The sequence below is a fragment of the Thunnus maccoyii genome, chromosome 20 (genome assembly GCF_910596095.1).
Source record: "Thunnus maccoyii chromosome 20, fThuMac1.1, whole genome shotgun sequence".
NCBI lineage: Eukaryota > Metazoa > Chordata > Actinopteri > Scombriformes > Scombridae > Thunnus > Thunnus maccoyii.
The window spans coordinates 15,224,593-15,237,106 of record NC_056552.1 but is presented as its reverse complement, the minus strand read 5'-3'; the positions used below and the strand labels follow the sequence as shown (position 1 = coordinate 15,237,106).

The window sequence follows — 12,514 nt, the reverse complement described above, 5'->3', positions numbered from 1 at the left end:
AATACAAAGAGCAGCATTTAACTGTTGTAGCTGCTGGAGGTGGAGCTAGTTTGAACTACAGTACTTCATGTACAGTTAGCTAGTTTAGCCCATTGGGTCCAAATCTAGTGTTCGGGCCCCTCTTAAGGGTCACCAGATAAATCTGAGGGGTTGTAAGATGATTAATGGGAGAGGAAAGAAGAAAAAATAAAGTTCTGATAAACAAATCTGATTTCAGACTTTTTCTCTAGTCTTTGATTTTTGGTGAAATATTGCATCATTTGAACATTTTTTGAAATGAAACCAGAGGGGAAAACCAGAGGGAAAAATCACTATTTATTAGAGCTGTTAACAACTCATAGACATCTGAAATGTGACCCCAACTACACACTGCGTTTTGTAAGACGTCAAAAGCCAAAAAGGTTGGAAACCACTGGTGTCATCTTTAAAAGTATGTTGTATTTTAAAAGTTTGTTATATTATCCATTGTGTCAAATCTTCTGTAACTAAAGCTGTCAAACAAATGTAGTGGAGTAGAAAGTGCAATATTTCCCTCTGAAATGTAGTGGAGAGGAAGTATAAAGTAGCATCAAATGGAAATGCTTAAGTGAAGTACAAGTACCTCAAAAATGTGCTGAACTACAGTACTTGAGTAAATGTATTTTCCACCACTGCTAAAAATGGTAAACTACAGTAGCTTGTTTAAAAAAGTAGTCTGTATTTTTTTTTAACTTTAAATGTGACTGTTTAAAGTTACTACTGCTGATTACCAGGCTTTAAAAGTTCAAATAAGGCATTTAAACAAGAATTTTATGGTGAAAATCAGTTAATATGAGATATGAATCGGAGGCGGTGACAACACATTTCATTGTCCGAGTTTGATGGATTTATGGCAAATTGTCCAATAGGGTCGAAGCTTGACATTGCACAAACCAATCAAAAGTGAGATCCAGGGCTGGTCCCGCCCCCGACATAATTAAACCCACACCAGCGTGGAGGAGGAGGTGGAAGTGTTTGGAGTTGAAACAAGAACGCGGAGAGCAGAAATCTTCTGTCCACCTCGCAACTTTTTTCTGGGCCACCAAAACTCGCTCCGGCCCGAAAAATTATAATGAAATATACACCCAGGTTTGCTCAGAAGACGTAGGAGTTGACGTTAAAGTGACTTTTTAAAGCTGGAGCCGCTTCCTTGTTCGACAACGGGGCGAAATATCTCAACATCTTCACAAAGAAACTTTTGCTTGCTAGGCAGCTAACTCGCACTCAAGCCAGAAAAAAAAGTATGATCACCGCCGAAGACTTGATCACAAGCCATAAATAACGACTCATCTGTCGAGCTAAGTGTTGCTGGTAGTTGTATAAACTTGGAAATGGTGTCTGTATGACTCAAGACTGAGTTTTGTAACGGTTTTTGAGTAGTCATCATCACCAGGAGGAGGAAGAGTTGCAGCTGGTAGCCAGCACACCACCAGTGTTTCCACCAGAGCGCCCCCAGATCTCCATCAGGCAGGACATACATTGCTCATTTCAGCTAGTTGAGAGCCAGGCTGTCCCAGATTTGTCACTGGAAAGATGTCAGGCCGAAGTGGAGCTGGACAGACACGGGGAGCTGCGGTGGGTCCACAGCCCCTCAAGGCGACCATTCCCTACCAGCTGGCCAGCAAACCTCGACCCAGCCGGAGAGATGGAAAGTCAGGTATGAGCTACACCTGTCACACTGTATGGATCATGTAGTCATGAAGAAATTATATGATGGGAAATGCAAAAAAAAGGGAAATAAAAATAAAGCTTTGCACAGGTTGCAAGTAAAATTCATGACTATAGTTAGTTTCAACGTGAAATTGACTGATTTACCTCAGAAATGCCTGACCCAATAAAGCCCCAGTGATTAGAAAACATCTGTAGCTTCATCCAATCATATAATAATCAATAATATCAACACTGAAGTCACTACAGCATCTCTGTCTGTGATTTCCTGAACAAAGTTTTTCAACAGACAACCACTAATCAGCTATTAACCTTCACTGTTAAATGTGTATTGTGTGCTATGAATTTAGCTGTGTTCAGATTAAAGATTTGTCTATCATACTATAATTTGATTTTGATAATAAAACAATAACATTGACTTCATATAAATAGAGTATTAATACTACAGCAGTATATGGCAAATGGTTGTCACTTTATAGATACTATATAGATCTGTTAAGGCCCACAACAAAATTATTACAGTAATGATTGATTAATGATGAATACCTTGTCGATTAACTGTTAACAATATCAAATACTGAAAAATGCTCATCAGATGTTCCCAGAGCCCAAAGTGACGTCTTCAAAGTGTTTTTGTTTTGTCTGAACAACAGTTCTCAACCCAAAATATTCAGTTTATTATCATAGCAGACATAGAAAAGCAGGAAATATGAACATTTAAGAGGCTGGGACCGGCCATTTTGTCATTTTTCCTTAAATTATTTAAACCATTAATCAAGTATCATAATTGTTGTCAATATAACAATCAAAAGTATTTACATTACATTTTATGTTGATAAACTAACTGATTAATCAACTAATAATTTCAGTTCAGTGTGATCAGTGTTGACATGAAGTAGCCTAAAGCTTGCTCACTGTAGCTGTTTTACACTTTTCACACACTTTGAATTAGAGCTGCAACAATTAGCCTAATCGACAGACAGAAAATGAATTGCCAACTATTTTGATAATCGATTAATTGTGTTGAGTCATTTAATCTCGTTCCAGCTTCTTAAATGTTAATATCTTCTGGTTTCTTTAGGCCTCTATGATAGTAAAATGAATATCTTTGGATTTTGGACTGTTGTGTTGGGACAAAACGAGACATTTTCGGTTGCATCTCGGGCTTTGGGAAACAGTGATCAACCATTTTCTAAACGACTTATTGATTAATCAAGAAAATAATCAACAGATTAAATAATGATGTTGGTTGTAGGGCTGATGTGGGAGCTGTATACATAGACAGTCAGTAACCACAGTATTGTTCATGTGGTTTCTGTTATGTTGGTGAAAAGAGTGAATGTTAATGAGTACAAACTGATATTAGCCTCAAAAGTCTGTCACCAATTGAGGCAAACATAAAAGATATTTGAGTCTGTTGCCACATGTAAAATAAAAAGTTGTTATCCTACTGACAGCTGGGAAAGCCAAACCGCAGCAGCTGAGCCCCGGCATGAGGCGGACGATGTCTCTTGATGCCATCATCGGTCCGTACCTGCAGGGACACTGGCCCAAAGAACCAGAGGGTCAGGGCAGCCTGTCTCGCAAGGACAAATCCACTCAGGTCAGCTCCGGATGAAGAATGTTCCTTGGTGTTAACATATTTAGGGTGGCAAGTTTGAATCGAAACCGTTTTGTCAGGGAGAAATGCGTGGAATGCAACTTTACCACTCATGTTTCCATAGTCAGACTGTAAGTCTGACTTTTATATTTTAACTCTTTGAATGTGTCTGTGTAGCCGTGGTTTATTTTTGGAGTTGGGTTATGTGTTAAAAGATTAGTTAGCACTTTTTGCTTAGAGAGAAGTTGCTAGGAGACGGACTGAGGGAGGGAGGGAGGGAGTGTGCTTGCACAGTTATTACAGAGTGAGAACCACAGCCATGAGAACAGTCCCTGAAGTCAGCTGACGAGGCCGTTTTGGCTGCACCCATCCTCTCTGCTCAGTGTGCAGGCACTCGCCACTGCTTTTTGGTTGCCCACATCCTCCCCCCCCTCTTTGTTTTTCGGTTTCCCCTGCTCTTTTGTTCCTCTACAAGTGCGAAGACAGAGACTCTGTGGGTGTGGATGGTGTGATTTGGCTACAGATCAACCTTTCGGCATGAGAATCTGATCTGTGCTAAGTGTGCAACAAATTAGTAAAATATGTGTGAAGTCCTGATGTAATGTGCAACTTGAACGTAACATTTTCCAGTCAGGCTGAAACTTTAAATATTTATAATCACATTGAATGTTATTTGAAGGGTGTGAGTCACCATATTGTGGTTTCTTCCTCCTCAGACCCCAGACTCATGGACAGACAAAACGCAGAGCAGGAGAGGCAGCAGCAGCAGCAACAGCAGCAACAGCAGCAGCAGCAGCAGTAGTCACAAACGGTCGGCATCATGGGGCAGCGCTGAACATCTCCGGGAGGTGAATCTCTGCCTTTATTGCTCAACTTTTGTGTTTGTGGGAACCAGATTTGCTAAAGTGAGTTTTTTTTTTTTTAATTTTTGTATCAAGGAGAGAAAGTTCTTGAAAAACACCTAACTAAATTATTTTGACAGCATTGAGCAACACGAGACAAATGATCTCATCTCTCAAGAAACTTCCCTTTTTCACACTTTTCCTTGAGCCGCACTCTTCATTACTCACTGCTAAAATAATACAAAATACTTATGAAGAATTCTTGTTGTAAAATGTGGCATTTGTCAGTTTGAAGGATTTCCTGCGAGCTGATTGACTGACAATAACCTCTGTTCATTGCAGATTGCTAAACTAAAACAACAGCTGCAGCAGCGCAGCAAACCTGCAGTCTCAGGGGGACATGACAAAGACCGCCAGTGTGGGTATCCTCAGGGGAGCTGTAGCCTGGGAACTACTCAGGTACTTTACCATCTCATCACCACACATAAACATATACTACACAGCCTCCTTCATACATGCATGCGTGTACATTTTTAAGAAGTACATCTGACAGTATTTTTATATTAGCGCAACCTCTCTGGCTTCATGCCATGTATGTATCTTTATCTTAATAGTGTTTAATACAACAATGTGAACTCTCACTCATTACATTCATCATCAAAGTGAATAAACGTTGCTGCTCATCAGCAGGAAGTGAACAAAATCAAACACTGAAGCAACAGGAAGGCCACTACATCACGTTGCTTCTCCTTTTCAGAATGAAAAACGTTCTTCTGCTTTTCAGCACAGCTGTTCTGCACTGTTTAGTTGGTGGTGCCACCCTCCACTGGGCCGAGGAGGTTTCAGATTTGTGCGTTGCAACATGATAAACCGAAAAGGAAGTTTATGAACCTGATTCGTGCCAGAAAGTGTTTATAAGTTTTCATGAGCACCATCGTTTTAGGACTTGGTGAATTTCTGTGATCTCTCCAGCACATGCTGCTTCAATATTTAACTCATGAAGAATGTGCTTTGTTGTTTGTGTTCTCAGACTCAGCCAATTCCCATCCCTCTCGCTCCCCTGTCTACACTGGTCCCTCGGCTGCGCTGCAGCGTGGAGGGCCTCAACCAAGAGCTGGAAGGCATGTTCATCTGCCAGCCAACACATCAGCAGCACAGGGTACCTCTCACCTCCCCTCCACACAACAAACGCATGTGCAAAAGGATCAGAAAGTATTTAACTTGTATAAAGACTCCGAGATTTCTGAAAAAGCTTCTTCTGATGTTAATTAAGCAGTGTAAACATTGTTGTTTCCTCCTCTTGGCTCAGCTCCTTGAGGTTCCAGACGGACACCGGGCTCCAGTCCCTTCGCAGAGCCGCAGCAGCGGATCTCAGAGTGACCCCGCCGCCACCACACCTCTCTCCTCATCTCCCACCTCCTCCTCACCCTGCTCCTCTCCCACCTATATCTCCAGCTCCCTGCCCAATTGTGAAGACGCACTTCTGGACTCGCACCAAGGTTGGTTTCAAAGTACAAGGTGTCATTCAGTCTTTTGGTCACGACAAACAGGATAGTGCAGTTTCTCTAACAAATATATACGAAGGTGAATGATAGATGAATAGAAAAAGACGTGTAGATGGAAAAACAGAGAAAATTCATACAAATTCCACGGTGGTTAAGAGTTTAGTCCAACACATCTTTTTATAGCACATATGTGCTATAAAAAGCCTTTCCACTTCTTGGAAAGGCTGAACGAGAGAATTTTGGATTTATTTATGACCACTAAGTTGACCACTAAAGTGATTGTTTTGTTTTTTTTTTTGCTTTTGTTTTTAATCACCACAAAAATTGTATTTTTCTTGGTTTTTAGAATGTACTACATTGACAATACCTGTAGTTGCCATCTAGTATGTTCTGTACAGAAAGTGCCTTTTTACAGGCATTACAGCAAACCAGCAACTGTTTGTTCATCATGTCAATTGTAGAGCATTTTCAAATGTGAGACCTAGAAGTAGCCTTCAAACATGTACCTGGGAGTTGATGCTTTAGGACAAAACCAGTTAGTAGCTTTGAAAAGCAGAAATGTTAGAAAACAAAAGGGAAAGTGAACTGCTGCTGTGTGACATTTGCACCTGTTGCAGACAATCAAGAAACAGCCTAAAATCAGAAACCCACTCAGACACAACCTAAAATCAGAAAACCAATCTGCACATAAACACACGTTCCTGCAGCCAAACTGAAACAAACACTCACATTCAAAACAGGGGTTTGGTGAAACGAATGCACATATTTTCCCCTTTTTTTTTATAAATTACAATCAACTGCAAAATGTGTGCGTGCGATTGAACCTCATATCCCACCAATTTCACTCATACAGTTAACCATAAATGGAACAATGCAAAAGGCCACAAGAATATCGACGTACATGTTGTTCCTGTGGAGAACGGCAGCAGTATTAAAAACAGAAGAAAGTTCGAGAGGCTGAAGGCTGCAGCAGTAATGCAGTCGGTGCAACAAACGAAACAATTCAATAAATAAAACAAAGTGGTCAGACGTGGAAACACCAAGAAGCTCATGGCTGCACACTGTCAGTGTATAGACTAGTGGAGGCACAGGGGACACTGAAACTCACTGCTTGGTATTTAAGAATCTACTGTAGGCCTATATAGATACATGCATGACTGATGAGACCTCACACTCAATATCTAAAATACAATAATCACAGGTGCATGCAGGTGGTGAAGTGAAGCGGTTGAAGTCGTTGTCTTCAGTGCTCTGTGTGCCTGACGACACAGTCATGTGTTCACTGCAGTGATTTTACACACAAAAACTATATGAAAACTAAAATGGTACTTGGTGATCTATGCATAGTATTCGAAGATATTATCAAATAGCTATCAGCGATCAGTTCTGCAGTTATTTAAAGCGATTTGAGGTAATCTTGGATTCTTTACAACCGATAATGATGATAATTGCATCAGTTAACATGATTGAGGTAAAAAAGGAATCAGTGTATTTAAGCTTAATATCGGAGGGGAGGCAATCCAGACTTCCCAGAATCCTGCAACATCCTGGCATCATCCTGACATTATCCTGGCATTCCAGCAGCGCTGTGCTGCTCCACAGCTGACCAGGAGTGGGAGCACCGTACGGCCTGGCCCTCTCCTCTTTACTCTAGGGGTTAGGAATGTGATTGTGAGAAAGTGCATTAAGCTCAGTGTTTCAATAATAGTTCAATAATAAATTACAGATGTTAATTGAGTAAGATTGTAGCTGGCTTGTATCTTTTTAACATTGAAAGGTTCTTATGTAATAATTATGGCTCACTAGCACAAACAGAAGTAACACTGCTGGCTTGAATGTTTATAATAAAGTGGATCTATAATTAACGTTTTGATTATGAAATGTGTGAGAGGAATCGTTATACAATCTGGCTTTAATTTACCACCTCACCATCTGCGTCACCAGTTTCCCCTGTCTCTAAGATGTTTGTACGCATTGGTCAGAGTTTCAGTAAAAGTGCTCACATTCTCCCGTCAAGTTTGTTTTTATAAATCCCAGCTTTGTCGTGGGAAGTGACGTATTGCTATAGCAAAACAGCTATAAATTTGTCTTTGGTGCTCATGTCCTCATATTGCTTATGTGTTTACACAGAGCTACTAGGAATTATACTACTTTTATCCTGTTTTAACACATGGTACTAAATTAATTTGACACATCAGTTGGAACAAAATAAACTGAGAATAAACTTTTCTGAGGCTTATTTTGTTCAGAGAGACCTTTAAATGACAGATCACATAAATAGTTTGTGTAAATTGAAACCGTTAGGTGCAACTTACTAATATCAGTCGATAAGTAGTGTGTGCATCGCCTCGAATCTTGGTGTAAACTTAAAACTGTCCTCAGAAATGTAGAATCTTTCAATATACTGACACTTTTTTGCTTTCCATTTTCAGGGTTGATAGACGGCGCAGAGATGTGCCTCCTGTCTCCGTTCTCCTCCCAGAGCGAGGCTGACCTCTCCCTGCCTCTGCTGATCTCCTCCTCACCGGGGCCCAACAAAAGCTGCTGCTTCCAGAGAGAGCCTCCAGAAGGCTGCGAAAAGATCCGAGTCTGGGAGGAGACCAGGTACGTTTTTTTTTTTGTTTTGTTTTTTTCTTCTTTTTTAAAATTATTTTGCATCCGAACATAATTGACAGACTTCTCCCTCATGTTTGCTCTGAACCACACCTACAGTAGTCAGCAGCTTGACGCAGCTATTTAGAAGAAAAGAAGAATCTAGATCTATACAGCAGAACCCGAGATGCCATCTTTATTCAATGTATATTCTTCCTTTTCAAAACATTGTGTTATGCTAGTAGCAGCAAATGTAGCCTTGAGCCGCTAGCCTCAAGCAGAGATGTGGAGCAGGCCACAGAGTTCTGGTAACGACACCTCTTTCTAACTCAACACCCCCCAGTCATTAGTCATTTTAAAATGTCATATTCTTCAACCTTAACCAACGTTTTTGCAGACTTCACACAGCCTTTGCAACCACAAAAAGCTTTATACAATTTGTTTCCCATATGCTGTAGTGTTCCTCAAGACCTGTAGCCTTTGATGTGTAAAATAGGAGCAATTACCTACTCTGTTATTATTACTTTGATGTTTTTGTGCCTTTTTACACAGAGAAATATCTAATAAAAGGCCATTTGGAATGAAGTAAGAGCTCTAAACCTGTTTAATTTGACTAATTGTAGCATCTTGGTTCAGACTGAGTCAGTGTGTGGGCGCCCTCTGGTGGCGACCAGTTTGATGTGTCCTCACACATTGACTGTAAACGGATATTTATATATAGACCTGATAGTTTAATTAATGTGCCTTGAACAAGTTTGGTTAAAGTTAGGCAATTAAAACAGTTTTTTTAAGTTTAGTCAATAAAATTTAAAAAATTTAAAACTGTCTAATGTTTCATTAGGATTTTAGTCCAGATAAAGTACAAACTTGTGATTACTCATTAATAGAACTGGAGGAAATGTAGAGGATGTGTATGTACTGTTCTCTTGCCTCCACCCTTTGCCTTACTGCCTTAAGTTCCTCCTCCTCTTCTTACTCAACATGTACAAGTGCAATATTTCTTGTAACTGCAGCTATAGTTGCGATATACTTCTGGTGGTTGTTATTGTTATAATTTTAGTGGGGTTTTTTTTTTTTCCTCTTGTGTCTCTGTAACTTGTATCATGTTACACTCTTGGGTAGGATAAAGCCGAGCACATTAAGTGAGGTTTTAGCACAAGAAGTGACTACTTTTAGTTAATTTGTGAGGGACAAGTGTATTTATTGCAACATTGATAATAATATCTGACGTGCTGTGTGTGTGTGTGTGTGTGTGTGTGTGTGTGTGTGTGTGTGTGTGTGTGTGTGTGTGTGTGTGTGTGTGTGTGTGTGTAAATAACCAAACTTCATTTCTACCAATTCTATTAGTTTTGTCAGTTTTCTCACAGCCTCCCTCCTCTCATTCTTTTTAGCGCTCCACGCGAGCAGAAACCAGCCCTCATCTCCTCCTGCCCAGACCCCAACAAGGTCAACTTTACCCCCCATGGGGGCTCGGCCTTCTGCCCCGTCAGCCTCCTCAAGCCGCTGCTCCCCTCCATGGACCTGTTGTTCCGCAGCCTTGCGGTCTCCCCAGCAGGCAGTTGCTCAAACCAGGGAACAAGCTCCTGCCAGGCAACCTCCTCTGGCAACCGGGCCGCTCCTCCAGATCCCCCCGCACCCGCCGCCGTCATGGGAGAAAGCTCTGGAGAGGGCCTCGCTTTCTGATCACAGCGGAGGATCTCCTCTGCGGAAAACGACAAAGCGTAATGCAAATATTTCAGATTTGTTGCTGTTGCTTTGTTTTAGGAAAGGACCATTCCTTTTTCTAAACAAGTATAAAATGTTAAAAAAAAAACAAAGATAATATTGAAAAAAATAATATCATACGCAATCCAAAGGATATGCTTTATAAGCTACTTGTTTTAGGTGTCCATGCATTTCTAAATTAAGACCTTTTTTATGTTCTGTCATTTCATAATCCAAAGATATATTTTTGGCCAAACACGAGCGTGTGAGAGATGAGACGACTTCTCACTAACTCTACTCTTAACTCACTTGCTGCACAGATTTTTTTTTTTTTTTCCCCCCCCAAAGAAGCAAACACACACACACACACACACACACACACATGTACGTTGTTGATACTGATTTTTAATCTCTGACTGCAGTGTGTCATCTCTGTCCAAAATGTTACAAATAGAAGAAGCAGCAGAAGAAGAAGCAAAACCCTTCTTGGATAAATTTGGTTGTTTTTAAGTATTCAAAGATATTTTTTCTGCATTTCACCTCAATATTTTTTTTATTTTTACCTAACTTGACCTTGCACCGTTGGTGGTGTACAAAGCACGACAAATCAGTTGGGTTTTATTTACCTGATGAAAACATTTCACAATGAAATCACATTTTGATTATTGTAGACTGAAGGGAATTATTCCAGCTGTTGGACTCTGGTAGCATCAGTACCTAAAAGACTTCAGCTCCTGCATTCCTGCTTTAAAAGTTGTACAGTATGTTATTTTTGTTGTCATTTGTTTACTTGCAAAAAAAAAGTAACGTGCACGCGTTGATGGATAAAACCTGTTTATTCCTTGATGTTCTAGATGTGTGCTTTATGGTATGTTTATAGTTTTGAGGTTTCACAGCCTAGTAGACTACCTAACCAGTTTTAGTGGTGTAGTATTGTGATCCTTCATGTTTAGCATTTCTCTGGAGATGTTGTTTTTTGTTTTTTTTTTTCTCTGCCAAGCTGACAAGTTCACGTTCAAATAGTTTTTATTTCTGGTAGATATGTTTGCACAAATTGAACTGCTACTTTTGAGTCGCAATTCTTATTTTTATATTCACTTTTGTACTTTTGGTAAATGTAAGAGTAGTAATGTGTATTTTCTACATCGTTTTCAGTTACCTGCAACATAAGCTAAAAAAAAAAAAAAACCCTGTTACTTTTAGTTTTGTTCTGTCAGTATAATCGAGGCAGGTGTTATACATGAGATATTGTATCGGGTGGATTTTTATGCACTTCCAGGAGAGGGGTTTTTATGTGGAGGAAAAGACGTTTTCTTCCATACGTTAGTCCTGGGTTTATTGTGTCTGACAGGATATTTTGTTTTTGTGTGTGCACGTGGATGGAAGGTTCATTAGTCTGATCGTTTGATTAACTTCTCCTAGTTTTAGTATCCTGGTGAAATGCTGATGGATTCAAACATTGTCTTTTTTTCCCAAATAAGCCTAAATTTCAATGTTTTATACATCAGTGTGAATGCTGGGGACATACTGTTATCTCAGGTTCTGTGTTCTGTCCACATAAATATATGATTGATAATGTGTTGTCTTTGTGATTTATTAGACTAAGTCATAACTTTTAATACTCTGCTCTGGTCTGCAGTGAGGTGTAGTAACTGGAGTCTGAAATTGGTCTGATTTGGGTCATCATGAAAGTAGAGCATGAGCAAAAACCATGTAAACATATGTGATTTTTACACCATGTGCTCCCTGCATTGCTAAACTCCTGAAATTTATGACTAAACCTACTGTTATATCTTCTCTGTACTGGCAGATGTTCAACTGAATTACTTCCATGTGCTATTGTGACTATTTTTCCCTCGTCCTACGTCAGATTTCTCAAGACCTTTTAGATCTTTGACTTTTTTTTTTTTTTTACATATTATAGTTCTGTTCATTCATTTCTACAAGCCTCTTTTAAAGTGTGGGAAACAGTCAAATCAGTCCAGTAAACTTCCAGCGAATTGTTAACTTTCTCTCGGCTATTTTTAAAATTGATTGAGTCACATTTTTTCAAAATGCCAAACATTTGCTGGCTCCAGCTTTTCTCTGTGGGACTGTTGGATGAACAAAAAAATGATCAAATTTCTCAGGCTCTGACAGACTGTGATGGCCTAAAATAATAATCTAGAAAAGGTCTTCAGGATTTCTTCTTCTTCTTCTTCTTTGGAATCAGAATAATTGAGCACAATGTTGGTTTATGTTTTTATTTTTTCAAGTTTAAAAGGATTTAAATGATCCCTTTCTATGTGTTTTAAAATGCAGAAGGTGCTGTTTTAGATTTATTTTCACCATCTCCGGTGTGCATGTTAGAGATCTTTAACATGAGGCAAGGCAACTTCTCAACAACAAGGCAAATTAAAGTACTTTGCATAAAACAGAGACATTTTCACAAAATGTGAAAGAACCACAAGACATAACAATTTAAAAGAGTTAAACAGAATAGGAAATTGCTGACTAATACTGGCTGCAGGTGACGTCATGTTTGTAAGACAGTAGCGCTCTGCACTGAGCCAACATATGACACACAAATAGTAAGCAAGATCAGA

At 39.6% G+C, this 12,514-nt stretch overlaps 1 protein-coding gene across 1 annotated transcript; it reads left to right on the top strand.

Moving 5' to 3' along the window:
* The first annotated feature begins 966 nt into the window (after positions 1-966).
* On the top strand, positions 967-11,505 carry LOC121887394 (protein FAM117A-like). The gene is made up of 8 exons (XM_042398129.1): positions 967-1,675; positions 3,144-3,289; positions 4,003-4,134; positions 4,471-4,587; positions 5,159-5,287; positions 5,438-5,627; positions 8,066-8,237; positions 9,617-11,505. The coding sequence occupies exons 1-8, from the start codon at positions 1,552-1,554 to the stop codon at positions 9,906-9,908; spliced, it is 1,302 nt and encodes a 433-aa protein (XP_042254063.1). The 5' UTR covers positions 967-1,551; the 3' UTR covers positions 9,909-11,505.
* Positions 11,506-12,514: the final 1,009 nt, after the last annotated feature.

Bases quoted from the DNA above. Each gene is read 5' to 3' on its own strand.
- LOC121887394 (XM_042398129.1), top strand. From the start codon at position 1,552: ATGTCAGGCCGAAGTGGAGCTGGACAGACACGGGGAGCTGCGGTGGGT. The intron at 5,288-5,437 runs GTACCTCTCACC...CTCTTGGCTCAG, and splicing joins CAACACATCAGCAGCACAGG to CTCCTTGAGGTTCCAGACGG. The intron at 8,238-9,616 runs GTACGTTTTTTT...CATTCTTTTTAG, and splicing joins CGAGTCTGGGAGGAGACCAG to CGCTCCACGCGAGCAGAAAC.